The 18,709-nt window shown below is 60.1% G+C and overlaps 2 protein-coding genes across 3 annotated transcripts in view; both read right to left on the reverse strand.

Annotated features, from left to right (window-relative positions):
• The window catches only part of NHEJ1 (non-homologous end joining factor 1), a 45,029-nt gene extending 33,111 nt beyond the window's left edge, over positions 1-11,918 (reverse strand). For both annotated transcript variants that reach the window (XM_084265063.1, XM_084265062.1), the window contains exons 1-5: positions 11,837-11,918; positions 11,041-11,226; positions 9,945-10,154; positions 7,774-7,912; positions 6,282-6,340 (exon numbers count right to left, since the gene is read on the reverse strand). In XM_084265063.1, coding sequence (XP_084121189.1) covers positions 6,282-6,340; positions 7,774-7,912; positions 9,945-10,154; positions 11,041-11,226 — 594 coding nt within the window. In that variant the 5' untranslated portion in view covers positions 11,837-11,918. The remainder of the gene's footprint in view (positions 1-6,281; positions 6,341-7,773; positions 7,913-9,944; positions 10,155-11,040; positions 11,227-11,836) is intronic.
• An 861-nt stretch (positions 11,919-12,779) lies between these two features.
• SLC23A3 (solute carrier family 23 member 3) lies at positions 12,780-17,421 on the reverse strand (the record flags this gene model as incomplete). Its single annotated transcript, XM_084265629.1, has 12 exons — positions 12,780-13,286; positions 13,464-13,559; positions 13,739-13,906; positions 13,982-14,087; positions 14,276-14,529; positions 14,610-14,757; positions 15,107-15,230; positions 15,375-15,556; positions 15,874-15,947; positions 16,087-16,181; positions 16,908-17,068; positions 17,314-17,421. The coding sequence occupies 12 exons, from the start codon at positions 17,419-17,421 to the stop codon at positions 12,949-12,951; spliced, it is 1,854 nt and encodes a 617-aa protein (XP_084121755.1). The 3' UTR covers positions 12,780-12,948.
• Between the last annotated feature and the right edge of the window lie 1,288 nt (positions 17,422-18,709).

Consider the following 18,709-nt stretch of genomic DNA (forward strand, 5'->3'; position numbering starts at 1 on the left):
ACCCCAGATGCCTACACGTGCCCCCTTGATCCCTGTACTCTCCCCAGGGCCAGGCAGCTGCCTGCGACCATGGGGCCAGTAATGCCCGAGATGTGGGAGCAGGGCCAGGGGTGGTGGCGGGGGGATTGCTGCTCCACTTTCCGGAGGGGGAAGGGGCTCTCCCCATTCAATGCTCCTGTTTGAGCTGAGGCCTGGCACTGGCTCAAACCACCACTTGCTGACACAAGATCAATCATCCCGAGCTGAGCTGCTCCTCAGCAGCACCGTGCGGCTGGTGCCCATGCACGGGCTGGGGCCTCTGCTGCAAGAGCAGGGTCTGGCCCCTTCTGACAGATGGCCTGTGACGCCACTCTGCCTGCTTGCAGCAGCACCCAGCATGGCATGGCATGGCATGGCACAGCATGGCATGGCACAGCATGGCATGGCACAGCACAACACGGCACAGTGCAGCATACCATGGCATGGCACAGCATGATGGCACAAAGAGGATGAGGAAGACTGACTGCAAAGGAGGGTTCCCAGGCCACGTGCCACTGCCAAGGGCCATGCAGTACCCCGGGGAGGGGGTCTCCCTGTGATGGACAGGCCGTAATGGTGCTTGTCCATCCCTCCATCCCCAGACAAGCCACCAGGTGATGCTGAGCTGACATGGAGCTGGGACCAAGCAGGCAGCTGCCTGTACCTGGCCCAGGTGCCAACTGCTCTCCACAGACAGTGCCAGAGCTGCAGCCAGGCACAGCTGCAGTCACTGGGGGTTGGGCCATGAACCACCTGTGTCCCCAGTAGCAGCATCCCTGCGGGGCTCCCAGGACAGCAGCCACTGCTGCCACACATCCCCCTTCCCCTCCCCAGCACAATGATGGCCAGCCCCTGGGTGTTGGGGGCTCACTCCTTGCCTGCAGTCTGGGCACTATTTTGGGCAGGCTGCTGCCCCAGGGCACCTGTGCCAAGTCTTGTTTCATCATCATCATGCAGCTACACTGACCCACTGCTCGTGCAAGCGGCCTGTGGTTACAGCAGTGGCCCGGAAAGCATCCCCTGGCCAGGGCCCCCCTCACCTGACCAGGCTGCAGCAGTACTGCCTGCCACGTGCCTCCACAGCAAACACTGGTGGTCAGCAGTGATCAGCCCCCACGCAGTGACGTGTGCCTATGCTCCTCCCCAAAATCTCCACTGTGGGCACGAGGTGCTGGCCCTCAGCCCCATCTCCTTCAGCCATCAGACATGGCACTCTGCCCCTTGGCCCGGTGGCACTGGCACCCATGCTCCTGCTCTCGTGCACACACACACACACACACACTCTTGCACACAAGGTCACACTAAGCACGAAAGACCCTCCGCTCCTCCTGACTGCAGCAGCGCCCAGCTCCCTGCATACATGTGTGTGCCTCCCTCCCCCCTGCCCACCACATTTCAGCTCCAGCATGAGACCCAGAGCCCAGGGCAACAATGAAATAGGTGACTGAGGCTTGTTCAGGAATGAAGCAAGGATGGCAAGAGTGGCCCCAGTACACGGGCACCCACGGGTCTGGCAGGACAGGCACAGCACAAATGCTTGGCTATGCACAAGAACTTGCTCCGCGCTTCCGAGCATCCCCAAAAAGCCAGCCCCACGCTGCCACCTCTGCCCCAAGGCATCCTGCCCGGGGCCTTGCAACTTCTGCACCGCCCAGCCCTGCTAACAACAGCACCAAACGCTGCCAGATCCTTCTCCCGCCCCACGCAGAGGGAGCCCAGCCCAGCCAAGCACCCGTGGCACCTTCAAACCGCAGGTCCCGTGCACCCTGTGCGCGAGCAGCCCGTGTCATGCCCATGCCACCAGCCCTGCTCTCACCCAGCCACAGTGGCAAAGCCGCAGCTACCTTGTGCTAATTAAAAACATCCCTCATTGGAAAGAGCCAAAAGATCGCTTCCTGCCTGCCGCACCAGGCTGGCCCAGGTTTGAGGGATGACATCCCCACCCTGCAAAGCGTGCAGCCCGCTGCCGCCTTCGCCCTCACACAGACCACGGCAGCTCCACTCCCTGGGGCTTTATTTTTAGCACCTTTTAAAAAGGAGAGGCCGGGCGCTGGAGGGAGGCAGGCAGCGTGCAGGCAGGTGTCGGGCTGGACAGCGGGCTGGTGATGGCCGGTGGCTCCCGTGGGTGCCCCTCCACCTGCCTCACCGGCCCATGTCTCCTCGCGGGAGAGGGATGGGCGCCTGGCCCCCGTCCCAGCCCCGGTGGGGAACAATAAGAGGGACGCTGACCCCCGGGCGCCCTGACGTCAGCCAGCACCGCCGCCAGCCCCAGCTCAGGGCTCCCGCTCGCCCTCGGCCAGGGCCGCACTGGAAGCCGCCTGTTTGTTTATCTTCCTCTCTGGCGTTGCTTGTTTTGATGGCACATCCTCCTCCTCCTCGCCGGGCCCCGGGGTCGAGCCGTGAACCCGCCGCGTCCTGTTTGCCGAGGTCCCGCACTGGGCTTGCGGAGCGGCCGCCCCTGAGCACCGGCCACGCCAGATAAAAATACTCAGGGCGAAGCATCCTGGGGCGCGGGGGCTATATTTGCACTGATGGTATCAGTGAGTTTGGCCCCGGTGTACCTGTCCCTGACTTCCCCAGGGTGGGGGCGGGGGGGGGGCACAGCACCGCACAGACCCCCTGACCCTGTTCTCCTTGCACAGCTAGGCCACAGGCTCTGGCAGAAGCTGTGTCACAAAACGCCCACCATAGCCGGGCCAGGGCAAGCTCTCAAAAAACCATGGGTGGGCACCCCATGCTGCCCTGTGGGGCCATCTCTGCAACCCAAAGGGACACCTGGGGATAAAGTACCCCCAACCGGCTGGGTCCTGTGCTGCTTGGAAGGGTGCCAGTGAAGCCCCGGGGTGCAGAGCCCTCCCCAGCCGCCTGCTCTTTCCCCTCACGACATGAACCCCGGGGCTTGCCAATAAAAGCTGCCGGCTTTGCCTCGGTTCGCATGCAGCCACTGCTTTCCCTCCAGCTCTGTCCAAGCCCAGGCAGCTGCTCAGCAGTGAACCCTTGCCAAAAACTGCGTGTGTGAAAGCGTCGTTTCCTAAACATATAAATATTCCCAGGGCTTTGCTGGAAAACTCCCCATGATTAGTTAAAATGCCCTCTATGGCCAAGTGGACAAAATCCTGGGGAAAGGGCATGTTTATTAAGCCAAGGCAGGAGCATCCCTGTGCAGGTCTGCCCTGGGGGACTGGCAGGTCCTTTCCACTCCATGGTGGATGCAGCAAAAGTTTGGGATGCAAGCAAAACCGTGGAGCACTTTCCTGCATCCCATCAGCCCTGAACCACACCATCACAACCCCCTTCCATCCAGGAGGTGTTTACCACTACCAAACATCCACAACCTGAAACCCTGTTTCCCACAGGGAGAGGCTGGAAGGATCATCAGACCTCTCCTCCTGACCTCTTTCCCACTGACATTCAGCCATGCGCATCCCAAGACCGAGCCCAGCAACTTGGTTTTCTTCCAAGCAGGCTCCCAGCCCGCTTTTGTAGACATCAAGAGATGGAGGATCAACCGCTGCCCTTGGGACCCTGCCCCGAGTGCTAATCACCCGCGGGAGCAAACCCAAGTGCCTCCATCCCTGCTCCAAATCGCCTGGCTCCAGCTCCCAGTGCCTGGCTCGTGCTCTGCTGCTCCCCACGAGATTAAAGAGAGGCCTTTGCTAACCAGCATTTTCTCCTTGTAAAGACCCTCACGCACTGTAATCAAGGCGCCTCTCAATTTTCTCCCTGATAAACTAGACGGAGCTCTTCCCTTCCAAGCCTCTCAATGCTGGGCTCTCTCCCCAGCCCTCAATTCATTCCTGCGACTCCGTGCTGATTGTCCGGCGTCTTTTTGGAAACCCAGACAGGGGAGTCGGTCGCAGCATTCCCAGCTCCCCACGGCATGTCCTGAGGGACCCCAGCCCCTTGTGCTGCCACTTTTTGGAGCTGGCAAATGGAGTACAAAACTACCTGGGGGGTTCTGAAATACCTGCCCAGAGACAAGGAGATGATCCAGCCCACCCTTCAACTGCGGGAAGAGAGAGGAGACTGGGGCGGACAGCCAGGTTTGGTGATGTGGAGCTGCAAACCTATGTTGGGTGTCCCTTGCTAGCACAAGACCTAGGAGGTGTCAGGAGGAATGACGGGGTGCCACATTCAAGACAAAGACAGCAGTTGCTCACATCTCATGGCTCATTGCTGCAGGATGGTACGTGGGCCAAAAGCATCATCAGCGGGTCTATAAAGCAACAGGGTGAATACGGAGAGGACATTCCCCCCCTCACCCTTCCCAGCAGATGGAATTCCCAATGGCATGCCTCCTCCAGCCTCTCCCCTGCAGCCGATGCTCACACCTGTCTGCTGGGGAATGCAGAGGGGGAGCATCCCCCAAACCCTTCCACTGCTCGTTGGGTGCTCCTGCCCCAAGACACCACCCCTGGGCTGGTCCCAGGACACACAGCACCAACTGCACTCCCACCTTTGAAGTCTCTGCCGGATGAGCTACCCACCAGCTGCCTTTGCACGGGGCTGCATTGCTCCCCTCCTGCCCACGCCACGCCACCGAGCACCTTCCCCCGTGCCCCACACCCTACCAGCTCTTGGAGTTTCAAGTCGGATGTTCATCTTTAGCAGATTTGGTTGGGCCATCCCTTGAACAAAGGCACACTTCATCCTCCCCTGATCCTGGCACACCAGTCTGCATCCTTCCAGCGACAGCACCGAAACCTTTGCCGGCAGCGTCTGCCATGTCTGCTCCAGTATCAATCATTTTACCACCTCTGCCTGCTAACAAGCTTATCCCATCGCTGGGAGCTTGGGGTTTTCTCCTACCACGCTAAATGAGAGCCTTTCCTTCTGTCCTTCTCCATGATTTTTCCCTGATGTCTTTAGCTTCTGTTATCCATTTTCTACACTTCATAATTTCTAATTTCTATCGATCGTTATCTACTGCCCCTCTCCCATTTGTTATAAACTGCTCTTTCATTTCTAATTGCTGCCTTCACTTTGCCACTGAACCAGAACGGGCTCTCAGCCAGCACTGCCCTCTTTCTTGATTGTGGAATTGTGGCTTTTTGTGGCTTCTGAAATTCTTCTGAAAGAGCTCACCATTTTCATTCACATTTTTCTATCTAAATGTTTCCTCCAAGCTGATTTCACTCATAATTTTCCCCCTGCTTTGGGAAATTAGCCCTTTCAAAGCATGAAGGATATAAATTACTGTTTAGGAATGTCCTTTCCTTGCCCAGGGTGAATGTAATCTGGTCATGATCATCGGTCCCTAGGCAACCTCCAAGTTGCAGTCCAGCAGTGAATTCATCTCTATCCATCATAACCAGGGGAAATGAAAGTCGCCTGTGCTGGATGTGATGCCTCTCATATAAAAAAAAAAGATCATCCCTAATTTTCAGAAACTCTGCAGATGGTTCATCACTGGCCATGCAAGAGAATCAGTGTGTACCTCACAAAGCTACATCTTCTTAAAGCCTGTGTGACACCACGGACACCCTGGCTGACTCCTCAGTCAACACTACTGTTCCAAATCCTGCAGCTTCACAGTGAGCATAGGAAGACTCAGAAGCATCCTGAGGGGTTTTTTGCCTCAATGGGCATCAATCATTTCTGATGTTGTCACATTGGTTTGAATAACTCTTATGCTTCTGTGATTATTTCCAGGAGTGAAGAAGGATCAGAGGAAAGGTGCTCTCCTTCCAGCCCCTGCTTCTCCAAAGCACGTGTCTGATTTTAGAGCTGAGCATGCCAAGGGGACAGTGGTGGGCACAGCACAGGTAACAGGCTGAAAGGCACTTGTCCCCACAATGTGCAACTGCAAAGTCACCCCTAAAACCAGCAGATGAATTGAATGGAGCAGATGGCTTCTCCTCATTCACCCGCTCCCTGCCTGCCGTCAGCATTAGTGTTCCAGATCCACAGCACACACGGGAGGCAGGCGAGGATGCCTCAGGGATGGCATGCTCCCACAATGGCATGCTCCCACGGAGCAGCCAGCCTGGCTGCCACCCCTGGCAGCTCCCAGCAGCCAGGCAGTGGCAAGAGAATGACAAAACACAATGCCATGCCCCAGTGTGGCCATACCAGGAGCGCCTCCAGCTCTGCTCGCCCTGCAGACCAGGTGGAAGGCCATGGGAGAGCTGGTGAGCATTACACCTCTCCAGGGACAAGTCCAGACATCCCCATCCAGCCCAGCACACCTCACACTGGGGCTGCTAACTCTGGCTCCCCACCACCCATTTGCTGAAGGAGGTAGGACTTGCACAGCTCCTTACCTCAGCCATGAAGTTCTGCTGAAACATCTCCTCTCGGAAGGGCTCCGTCCGCAGGCGGTCTGCAAGGGAAAGCAGGATCAGCCAGGGCAGGTCTGGCCAGACCTCCCATCCCAGGCTTCCCCTGTCCACATGGCAAGTGGGCTGCAGAAGAACAACTCCAGCACTCTCATCCCAGAGCCAGCAGGAGAGCCCAGCAGGCCCCTTGGGCTAGGGACATGTCACCCAGTCAGCAGAAGGTGCAAGGGCCACAGGGAAGCAGGGGGATATGGTTGAGCCTGTTGATGCTCACAGCAGCCAGGTAGCAGAGCCCATCCACTCTTGTCCCAGCACCCTCTCAGATAGTAAAGCAGGGGACAGCAGCAGGACGTGCTCAGCACCATTCCCAGCTTGAAAGAGCTGCCAGGGACTGAGCACTTCTCAGACACACACTGCAGGGCAAGGGACCGCTTGCCTCCAGCTGCTTTTCTGGAGGGGTGAGCCAATCTGTGTCCTCTCTTCCAGGACAGGATCAAAACCCTGTTATCCCTCATTCTTTTCTGCACCTCTTTCAAAGCCCTAATTTCCCCTGCATCATTGCTAAGATACTGCCTGGAGAAGCACCTGGCCAGCAATGGTGCAAAGCTTCCTCCCAGCTTCCTGCCCTTCCCAGTAGCATCAGTCCATGGACCCAAACAAGGCTGTCCTGGCTGCTCCAAGCCCAGCAGGAGAGAGGAGAGCATGGCTTGCTGGCGCAGCTCTGGTGCAGCTGCAGAGTAGATCCAGGCTCTGGCGGTGAGGTACCTGCCATGGGACAGGGTCTGGACCACATCGCCTTCCTGGCTGTAATACCACAGATCAGGGCTGGCTCTCATCAGACCCCAGATTCCAGGGGTCAAGGTTGCCAGGGAAGGGCAGGTATCACCTCTGACAGCAGGACAGAGCATGGCAAAGCATCACCAGAAAAACAGTGCCCAGCTCCATGTGTGCAGGACAACTCCCCTGAGTGGCTCCCCCAGGCAGGTCCTGTCCCATGTCCTATCCAACAGGGCTTCCTCCCACCCATCCCCACGGATGGGAAGGCGGGCTGGGCGCTGGAAGGGGGCTGAGATGCAGAGCTGTTTCCCATGACGGGGAGAGCCAGGAGCCCCTGGTTGCTCTCCAAGCGCTCTGTGAGCTACAGCGCTCGGGAAGGAGCCTGACACAGCTCCAGGGCCGGCCCTTACTGGCATCCCTGACGGCTCCTGGGGAGCAGCCAGGTGCTCTCAGCAAAGTGGAGAGCCCCTTGGCGACTCCCCAACTGCTTCGGCTACCGGTTAAAGGCTGTTCCTCCCCCAGCTCTCCCCAGGGGCTTCTCCCCAGGCTTCTGGCTACAGTGTCGCTGCTGGAGCAGCGGAACATGAATCGCAGGCCTGACTGGGTAACAGCCAGAGGGAGCAGAGCATGCCAGCCTCCTGCTAAGGAGGAAGCTCGCTCCCTGCTCTCTTCTGTCTCAGCCCCAGGCATCCCTTCTCACCTCTGCTGAGAGCAGCCCCACTGTCCCTGTATTCTTCAATCTCGGCATCCTTCTGGAGCAGCAGGGAGGTCAGCTCTTGTACCTGGCGCTGCAGCACCAGGCTCATCCGAATCAGGGGCTGCACAAGGTGACGGGACACCTAGGATGGAGGAGGGACACTCTCAGAAAGTTCCAGGGATGTACACAGCTATCCATGGGGGTGTCAAAGCAGGGCAAACATCACTCGAGGTCACACAGGGCTCCCCAAGATACCCCATGTCTCACCCAAATCCAGTGGGAAGTGGTCAAAAGACATGAACTGGGAGAAGTGAGATAGGATGCTGTGGGACATGTCTCTGCATCCCAGCCCCATCCTTTCATAGCTGGGGTCTGTAGCATGGGAGCCTGATAGGGACAGGGTGCAGAGGTAGGCAATGCTCCACCCACCATTTGGGGTGCTGCAGGAGACAGAGAACCCCCCCATGCACCACCCAGACCCTCCCTGCAGCTCTGCATACCCCAAGGCATGTTACTATGCAAGAAACAGGCATGGCTGCATGAAGAAAAAAGAACCAACATGTCAAACTGCAGCTTGAGAAACAGGACAGACTTTCCCAGGGAGGTGAGATCAAAGGCAGAAGGGATCCTTACACGCAGGAATTGTGCAGGCTGCAGCTCCCCATCACAGCCCACACCACTTGCCCTTAGCTTATGGCCATGCAAGCCCCACACAGAGCCCTGGGCACATCCCCTGCCCTGGAGCCAGGCTGGGCCCCCCTGGCCCACTGAGCAGATGAAGCATCCTCCTGCTTCATCTCCCATCACCTCCTCCAGCCCCTGGGAGGGCATTGAGGATCCTCCTACTCTAGCATGGCCCTTGTCTTTGTGGCCAGGCTGAGCCCACAGGTGAAAGGGCAGCAAAACCAGCATTGGTCACAAAGCCTTCTTGCTCCTGCAGTGAACCCCACGGTGGGCTCCACGTTCTGCTCACCCCAGGGCACAAGCCACAGAGGCCATGGCCGTCACCCACCCAAGCGCTCAGAGGGCACCATCCCCTGCAGAGCTGGGATGTGCCAGGGGATGCCAGGCGGGCTCTGTGCCTGCCTCGAGCCCCTGGCTGAGTCGAGCTTAGCAGGGCAGAGTTGGTCCCATTCCCTCACCCACATCGGCCACACTCAGCACCTCAACCGCTTCCCCCCTCCTGCGTGCCTTGCAGGCACTCAGCACCTTCCCGTGCAAAGGGAGAGCTCCAGCCTCAGCTCAACTTCTGTGCCTCTTGTCCAGAGAGTGGCAGAAAGTCCTCAGGGAGAGCCAAGCTGGGACCCCAAATCTGTTTGGTCCCCAGCTCCAAAGGAGAAGCACATCGCTGTGCTGTGCCGGGGTGCGGGCAGGGCATCATCCCAAACGGGAGGTCTCCCTGCTGCCCTGGTGTTGGGGCATCCCTGCCGTGATGCGAGGCAGCAAAAGCCTCAGCCTTGAAAGCGAGGACAGCCGCCGCCCAGCTCCCCCGGTGATGCCCAAGCACAGCCGTGCAGGGGGCCGAAGGGACGCGGCCGGGGGTTCAGGGAGACGCCGGCAGCGGAGCCGCGGGGCCGGCCGAGCTCCCGCCGGGGCGGTTAGCGGGTGCCGGGCGCCCTCTTGTGCGCGCAGGGCCGCAGGGCCCCGGGGTGCCGGGGGGTGCCCGGCCCAGGTAGCCCCGACCCGGCAGCGCCCAACCCTCCGCTGCCGGGGCTGCCCCTGGGGGCCCGGCTTGCGACACCCGGGCTCCAGGAAGGGTTTGCTTCCCAAACCCCCAAAATTTTAGGTAGCCCCGTGGGAAGAGCAGCTCCTCAAAAGCCAGGAGACCCTGCTGTAGCTCCCTCTGCCACTGCAGACCACCCATGAGGTACCCACCCTGCTTCACAGCAGGCACCAAAGGAGAAGCACATTGCCATGCCGTGCCTGGGTGCTGGCAGGTTATCATCCCAAACCAGAGGTCTCCTGCTGCCCTGGTGCTGGACCACCCCTGCCTTGCTGCAAGGTGCCAGCCAAGGTGCCGAAGCCTCAACGGGAAGAAACGGGGACAGACAAACTTATGGGGGACAGCAGGCACCCTGTAGCCACCCAGCATGGCCCCAGACCACCTGAAAGCATTAGGAAATAGTCCTTAATTTTGGGTGTCCCCCCTCCCCAAACTCTGCAGCTTTGCTCACCATCTCCACAGGAGCAGGGCAGCAGTGGAAGTCCCAGTAGAAGGGTAGTCCTGAGAGCTCGCTCTTCACGTGCAGGCTGAGCCCAGCGGCAGCGCGGTGGCAGGAGAAGGTGGTGGTGGCATCTGGCTGCCCTGTCAGCAAGGGGCGCATCAGGTTGGACAAGTGGTGCAGGAAGGAGGACACACGGACCGTCAGCCGCTTGTTCAGCTCCTGGGAAAAGGCAAGGTTAGGGGTTCAGCAACGCCCCAGGGAGCTCAGCACCACAAAACACCCCAGCAGAAACCCCGGCACACAAAGAGCCAAGCCACTTCTGCTTGTCCCAGCATGGCAGAAAGCCATCCCTGGGCCTTGGCTTCAGTCCCACAACGGGACATTCCCCACTGGTTCTTCCAGGCCAAACAAACTTGGAAGGCTCCCCCACACCACCAAAGGTGGTCTGAGTGGTGGGCAGGGTGCAATGGTCTCCACTAGTGCATCTGCCCTGCATGCCACCATGAGTGCCAGGGGCTGGCTGAGAGCTGTCACAGCTCAGCTCACCTGCCAGAGCTGGGACATGGCTACCACAGCACACCTCCTGCCACCAGCCACTCACCACAGCCACTCCGTGAGAGAAGCACATGGCAGATGGGGGTGACAAATGGTCCCTAGGCACATGGGCCTGGGTAAGGGGATGAGGCATGGCCCGGTGTGTTTTGGGAGCCATGCCCAGCAATGATGCCCCATGGGAGCCTGTGCCTGGCTCTGAAGATGAACAGGAGTCTCTCTACCACAGGTGGGAAGGCAGCCTTGTTTCAAGCTCCTCCTTAGTACACTGGTCCTGGGGAAACCAGCTGCCCATCCAGCCCACAAGCGAAATGAGCGTGCCGGTCTCAGCACAGAGCCCCCGGCTGCCCCAGGCACACTGAACAGCCTGGCCTGCTCTCCCAGGAGCAGGGTGCTCAGCCCTCAGCGCTTGGGCAGAGCTGCCCCAGGACTTCCCAGGCCAGGCATCTACACCTGAGCCCTGTCAGATCCAGCAGCCATCATGTCACCGAGCAGTTTATGCCAGGCTGTCAGCTGCTACGAAGAGAGGTCCCTGGACTTCCCAGACACTCACCTTGGACCTTTGTCCTACAGTTTCGGCATCTGCACTCTCATACCAGACGCTGCTGAGGTCAGAGATCAGCAGGATGTAGTCAGTATCCCTGAAGCACGCTTTGGCAAGAAAGGGAGACTCGCCAAAGCAAACAGAAGCCCAGGGCTGTGTCAGGAGACTGCTCTCCAGCTCCTCGGAGCCCTCCATCTGCAAGAGAGCAATCAGGTCTCTGCCTCACCCCCCACCCTGGAAGACCCTGGTCCCTGGGGTGGCCTCACAAGGACGCTCAGTCCCTGCCAGCCCCTCCGCAATGCCAGCCCCACCTCACAGCCCAGAGGTAAGGAGGCTTGGTCAGCCCTGGTCACACACAACCCTACATTTCTGCTGGGGGCAGGAGGGAATTTCAGGGAGCTCTCTGCAGAGCAGTTCCTACCCCAGCTCATAATAAGCACTGCAAACACACAGCACCGTAACTGCTGCCTCCCCAGCATTACCCAGTGCTTGCTGCCATCAGTACAGCCAGACCTCCATCTCTAACCCAGCATTTAAGCTGCCCTGCTTGCACCAGGGTGGACAGCGGGGTGCCACAGGCCTCCTCACACTCAGAGACCCCAAGCCTGTCCTCCGTGCGAGCCACATGCCGGCTCCTGCCCACAGTGATGCCGGCGGAGCTCCGGCAGCAGCCCACACGCCACGCTCTAGTAATCCCACTTCCCACTCCTCCCCACGACAGGCTCCGTGCCTGCCGAAACAGGGAGGGACCCGGCGTCCCTGGGGTGCCGGCAGGACTGGGGGCTCTGCGGAGATGCGGAGTTACCCGAGGGCAAAAGGAGCAGGCGGGCCAGAGGCTGTGTCGGGGTGAGGGGCTTTGCGCACACGAGCGATGCCAGGCCGGAGGTGAGGGCCAGACTACGGCTCCCAGCATGCTGCTCTCTTCCGCAGCGTGAGGGGCCGGGGCATGCTGGGATGTGAGGCAATATGCCACCCGCCGCGGTCATCAGCGTGGGGAAATGGCCACGGCTGTCACTGCCTCAGGGCCCAGGGAGTGACTGCGGCTGCTCCCTCACCCCAGGCACAGGGGTCCCTCCGGAGCACCCCCAGTCACCACGGGAAGTGCCGCAGCCACAGCGCTGTGCAAAGCGATGGGGACTGAAATGCCTTGAGACTTGGTTTTGCACTTGCCCCTGTGACAAAATAACCTGGGGTACAAGTGCCCAACTGAGCAGGGCCCTCGGGGCAGCCTGGAGAGGCAACAGCAGCTGGTGGTCCCCATCCCTTGGCCCTGGGTCTGTTCCTCAGCAGCTGCAGGGTGCCCATGCAGGCACGGCACAGGGCATGATGCAGACAGCTCTCCCAGACTGGCACTGGGACTCAGGGTCTGCACCCCAAGGACACCTGCATAGCTGGGGCTACATGTGCCTGTGTCCCCCATGCCCAGGGACCAAGCTCACAGGACACCACAGCCCTGGGGCAGCCTGGCTGGGGACACACGGACACCACCAACCCCACGCCCTCCATCCTCCACACTGAGAACAGCCCCATCCTTGCCCTGGGCACTGACACCCCCTCACCATGCACGTGCTGTGAGCCCCCACTAGCTCCCCACACACTGAGGCCATCCACCCTGCACCCACAAACTGCCCCTGAGGTGGCCATGCCTGTCACAGTCGTAGTCCTCAGAGCACCAGGGGAGAGTGGGCTCACATCTTCCAGACAAATCCTGTCTGGAAAGGACATCCCTGGAAAGGGCAAAGGTGGTTGAAGGTTTTTATATCTGGCTCCCAAGCAGGGCAATGAGGTTAGAGCTGGGAGCGGGGAAGCATAGGTCCCTCCAGTCCATACAGGCTTTGGAAACAAGGAGCAAAGTGGCTTGAAGCTGCCTTGGGGGCAAGGCCCTGGTCCCCCACGAGTTGTCCCGGTGCAGCGGGATCAGGTCACGGTGTGCCATGCAGACAGCTCCATCTCACCCCTGGCAAGCTGCAGCTCCCCGGAGCCAGGTTTGGGGAGCAGGTGCATCCCTTCCCCTGTGGCAGTGGTCCCCTCCTCAGGGGCATGGCTGCTGCCTTCCTCCTCCTCTTCCTCCTCATTGCCTGGACAGAGGAAGCAGCAAGGGAAGGCTTTGCAGGATGATGGCAGCAGCCTCCTCAGCACGGCAGGGAGCTCATACACCTGGCTGGCTTTGCTCTTCTCCCCACAGGGGTGGTGAGTACCCACTCCAGCTTTCCACAGTGCCGGGTCAGAGAGCAGCCCTCGCTCCTCCAGAGTCCCTGCAATCAGGGTGGTGGGCAGTGAGATGGGAGGCCTTTCCTCCAGCTGCACCCTCCTGCCCCACACCAGCCCCAGGACCACTGGCAGACCTGCCTAGGGACAGAAGTGGTGGTTCTGGGATGGTCCCGTGGCCTCAGAGCAGGGGCTCATGCAGGCATGCTGTAGTATCCCCTCACCTGAGACTGTGTTCTCCAGGAAAAATGACAAGAAGCCAGTTAAGACCACAGGCACCATGAGAAGGGAGAGGAAGAGGAGGTCCAGGGGCACCCAGCCTGCAAGGACAGTGCCAGAGTTACCCAGGACATCCCAGCCCAGCCGCAGGAAAAGGGCAGGAGCTGCCACAGCAGACCCAGGGCTTGGAGAGGGAGCTTCCTGCTGCCATCAGCCACCATGGCAGTGACCACACCATGAGGCTTGAGGCTTTGCCTTGCCTGGGAAACGGCCCCAGTACCTGTGGCCAGGTGAGCTGGAGACGTGCTGAACCACCGTGGCACCAGCAGCGCCATGAACATGGTGAAGCCCACGATGAAGATGTTCCTCCCGGAGTCAATGTCTGCATACTGGAAGTAGGAGATCCCCGTGCCCACAGCCACAGCGTAGGTGACACAGAGCACTCCCCCTGCGAGGGGCAGGAGTCAGGCAACACCGGGCAGGCCGTGAGCATCACAGGGCAAGGGAAGGGCAGGGTACCCACCGTGAACCGCCAGCGGGATGCGGGTGAGGAGCCCTGCCAGCCTCGGGGACATGCCCAGCCCCACGCACGCCAGTGCACTTACTTGCACCGAGAAGCGAGAGCCAGCCTGGTGGAAAGAGCATGGGAAAGCAGGGATGGGGAGCATCACCCCTCCTTCTGTCCCCTCGCAGTACCACACAGACCCACTTCCCCCAGCGCTGGCTCAGCCACCAGCCAGAGTGCTGCGGGTCCCCCACAGCCGGCTCCATCGCCTCCCCATCCCTCGCCGACCTTCCTCCCCCCGCCCAGACATACCTGTGTGAGGCCGGTGGCACAGGCGTTGGCGATGCTGGCGGCAGTGCCCGCCGGGGCGCCCAGCAGCCCAGCCAGGAGGCTGCCCAGCCCTTCTGTGCAGAGCCCCCGGTTGCAAGCGTGGGGGGGCAGCCGGGGGGCTCGCAGCAGCCTCCCACACAGCACGTAGCAGCCCATTGAGTTCATGCTGCAACCAACGGCCATGACGATGCCCACTGCCAGCGCCCGGGGGGTGAGCAGCGGCCACCCCCACTCGCCTGCAGCGGAGGGAGAAGGGATAGGTGAAAGATGCCCTGGCTGGAGGTGGATGGCCACACACGGCCCTGCTGCCCCCCACCTGTGTAGGGGACGTGGAACCAAGGGGCACGGATGGTGCTGTTTGCCCAGGACAGCTGTGCCATGGCCAGGTCCGGTGATTCCCAGGAGACGTGGAGACGGCTGAGGATGGCAGAGACTATGCAGGCACAAGCAAATGGCAGCAGTACCTGCAAGGCAGTGAGGGGAACCTCAGCAGGGAATTCTCCTCACCTGGCTAGCACCCCACTTGCTCTACCCCAAACACCAGACCCTTGTCCTGCCACCTCTCCCAAGGAGCCACACCACATCTCCCTTTCCACCCCCCAGGGAGCATCCTAAGTTCTGCTGCTCCAACACCCTTGAGCACAGGTTCCCCAGCATCACCCACACCCCAGGAGCTTGCACGAGGACCTACACACACCTCTGCTCCGAGCACTCAGCTCTGCTCCAGGGCCACTGAGTCCCACCCAACCCCATATCAAAGAGCCAGGCTCAGAGAGAAGCTGGGGCACAGCAGGGGCAGACAAGCCACAGTACCGAGAACGTGCGCAGCGTGGGGCCAGACGGCTCTGTGGAGCCCCCACGAGTTTGGAGCCAGGCACAGAAGGGCAGACGGCAGGACCCCAGGTGCTGGGAGAAGGTGACAGCAAGGAACATGAGCCTAGGAGAGGAGGCACAGATCATCACACAACATCCTGGCAATGGGGCCCCAAACCTTTGCCATGGGCTGCAGGGATGTCCTGTTCCTGTCCCCACGGCCAAGGGAAGCCCCATGGTCTGCGTGCCAGCCCCTAGGCTCACGTACAGCAGCGCTACCACCCAGTTAGTAGAGCAGAAGAAAGCAGCCTCCTTGTATGCAGACAGCCCAATGATGGAGAAGGTGGGGGCCAGGACCATGGGCCCACAGCGCCGGGCTGCCCACCCACACACACCAGACATTCCCAGTGCCAGCTGAACCAGCCCAGACACCAGCACAGCTCCAGAGACCTGGGGGAGGAAAGGATGGGATGCATGGGGCAGGGTACACAGAGCAGTCCGAAGCCCACCTTGAGCCATGCTCCCATCTGCCCCAGTAGCATCCCTCATTCCCCATGCTTCAACCTTGCTTAGCTCACTCCAGTCCCAGAGGGATACATGCACCCATGTGCGCCATGATCCCTGTTGCTTTTGCACATCCCCTTGTGTCCCCCCTACTTATGGCAATCCCCAGGGGGGCTGGAAAAGGGGCTGGGGGTGCAGATAGCATCTGGAGTGCTGGTGGAGCGGGAGGATGGGGACCCCCAGCCCAACACAGAAGAGCTCACCTCTTGCAGCGAGGCGGCCTGGATCCCTGCAGTGGCACAGTGGGATCTGGGGCATGTGCTGGCCATGGCTGTGCCTGGAAGGGAATTTCAGGAGGATGCTGATCACATGTGTGCCTGGAGCTGGGCCCAAGAACATGCATTGCAGGGGCTGCTGGCTGATGAAGGGCCAGCATCCCCATCCCCACAGGTTGCAGGCTCCAGGGCTGTGCTCACCGTTCCTGTCTGTGCTGGCACCAAGGGACAGGTGGGAGCTCAGCACCATGGCAGGGACCAGGTACTCGAAGGATGGGATGTGAACCAGTGGCAGCCTGGGGAAGGGAACAGGAAGAGCATGTTACAGAGGAAAGAAGGGACAGGGCTGCTCCTAAAGCCCTGGCTGCTAGAGGAAGGATAGGAAGCAGAGAGGGTGGGAAACCCCTAAGTGGCAGGAAGGCACCCTGTATCCCAAATGTGCCCCAGCACATCCCAAGCAGCAGCACATGGGACATGTGCAGAGATCAGGGGCTTTGCCAAAGAGCACACTCAGTCCCTGCACAGGGTGTAGTAGCACAGACACCAGGTGGCCTGGAACCAGCTCCTGTTCGGATGCTGAAGCAGGACAGCAAGGAGCTATGGGAAAGCTCAACAGTTTTAGAATCATAAACTCATAGAATGGTTTGAGTTGGAAGGGACCTCAGAAGTCATCAAGTTCCAACCCCCTGCCATGGGCAGGGACACCTCTCAATTGGGCTGCTCAAGGCCCCATTGAACACCGCCTTGAACAACTCCAGGGAGGGGGCAGCCACCACTACCCTGGGCAGCCTGTGCCAGTGTCTCACCACCTTTTGCTGGAAGGATGTGTGAGAGAAGAGGATGCAGTGATGCTGGGGAGGGGACAGATGTACAGAGACACTGGGCAAGGGGTCCTTATAGAACACCTGGTCCTTGTTGCCCTCCCGCCTCCAGCAAAGCCTGTCCTCCCCCTGTCTAGGAGGGAACAGATACCCACCCTCCTGGGGCATCACCCTCCAGGTAAGGATGTCCCCCTTGCTCACCGGCTCCCCAGGGTGGTCTGCAGCACCGTGCAGATGCCACAGGCAAAGAGGCTTCGTGCCAGCAGCTCACTGGTGGCCTGGGCATGGGGTGACTCCTCAGGCAGGGTGGGGAGGAGGAGGAGGTGGAAGATGCAGAGCAAGGAAGCCTGCACTGCCAGGTGCTGCGTGGAAAGAGGGCGAATGGTCACAACTCCCTGCAGCACCCAGAGCTGCAGCCCCTCATGCCCAGTGCCCATGGGTGGATACCTGCTCACTGACAGACCCCAGGCAGCCACTGCCCAGCCCACTCCACACACCCTGCACCCTTTCCCTGGCAGGATGCGCTCCCTGCCCTGCCATCTGTGAGGATCCCAGCCCTCTTCCCATCACCCCATCTCTCTGGATGCTCACCGCAGTCCCCCTTTACCTGAAGGGCTAAGCAACAACTCAGCACCCAAGAGCACATCTTCTGAGGGGAGCAAGATGCCAGCGCCAGGTTCCGGGTGCCAGGCGCTCTGCAGTGGCCCCCAGGCATGCTGCTGCCTTCCCACACCGCGCTCGGCTTATGGTGCGGGGTGGGGGGGGGGGCAGGCTCCCCCCCAGAGGGCTCCTCACAGCCCTCACACAGCTGAACTTCCACCTTCTGCAGGAGCTGCCCCAGGGTTAGCCATTAACCTGAGTTGGTGAGTAACCTGCCCTTGTGGCCAGGAATGCAAGTGTCACCCTGGGTTGTCACCACAAGACCAAGCAGCAGCCACCCCCAGCCAGGTCACCAGACACTGTTACTGCACCAACTGCCCACAGCCCTGGTGCTGCTCCAGCCTCCTGTGGTATGTGGGGCAGGGACTGGGTGGGCCACAACATAAAGGCCTCTGCCCTCATGGGCTTGGAGCATCCCACCAACAGCATCCTCCAGCTCACGCCACCAGTACTTGTTCCTCCCCAGCACAGCAGCCCCGTGCTCTCCCAGTTCAGCCCTTCCTCATCATCAGGAAGCCCATTAACAGCTGCGCAGACCCCCTCACCAGGTCCTGTACTGTTCCCACACAATAAGGGTCCCCTATTCAACCACGTGCCCCATACTCCTAGGAGGGCACTGAATCCTGCTGCTGGATGCCAGGGACAAGAGCTGCCCAGATGGGCAGGAAAGCTCCCAAGGGATCACAGAGGGGATGCCCATGGTTTTGTCACCAGGCAGAGGTGCCTCTGCCAGCAACCACAAAGGTGGCCCTGCCCAGCTCAGGGCTCACTCATTAACTGGACAGGCTTTGGAGAGCAAAGAGCGATGGAGACCACGCATTCCCTGCATTCCCATGGATGGGGAACCTCCTCTCCCACTGCCCCTGCTTTTCCCAGGTGCTGGACCTCCTGCCCCCAGGGAGCCTGGTCTGTCCCGAGCCCCATGGAACAGCCTTCACTATGCCAGGGCTCACGGGTGCAGAAGTGGGCGCAGCATTGGCAGGGCTCCGTGTGTGGTGTGGACAGAGAGCAGAGCAGCAGGACACAGCTAGTGCACAGCAAGAACTACTTTTATTGGAAGAGATTTGCATCTACAAAAGAGTGAAAAATCAGGTGTAAAATCCACAGTAAAAAGAAGGGGCACGATGAGCTGGGCTGGTCAGCAAGGCAAGGCACCATCTCCCCGCCCTGAGGAGCGGTCAGGCACCGTCTGCTCACAGCCACAGGCAGCTGGGGTTTGGGACAGGGTCAGAGAGACCCTCCGTTTCAAAGCACTCCACACAAGCAGGATAAGGAAGCTCAGTCTTAACCACACCTCATCACCTCCAAGGCTGCTCCTGCTCGCTCCCTTCTCTTTCACAACC

This window comes from Gallinula chloropus (assembly GCF_964237585.1).
Source record: "Gallinula chloropus genome assembly, chromosome: 5".
NCBI classification, from domain to species: Eukaryota; Metazoa; Chordata; class Aves; order Gruiformes; family Rallidae; genus Gallinula; species Gallinula chloropus.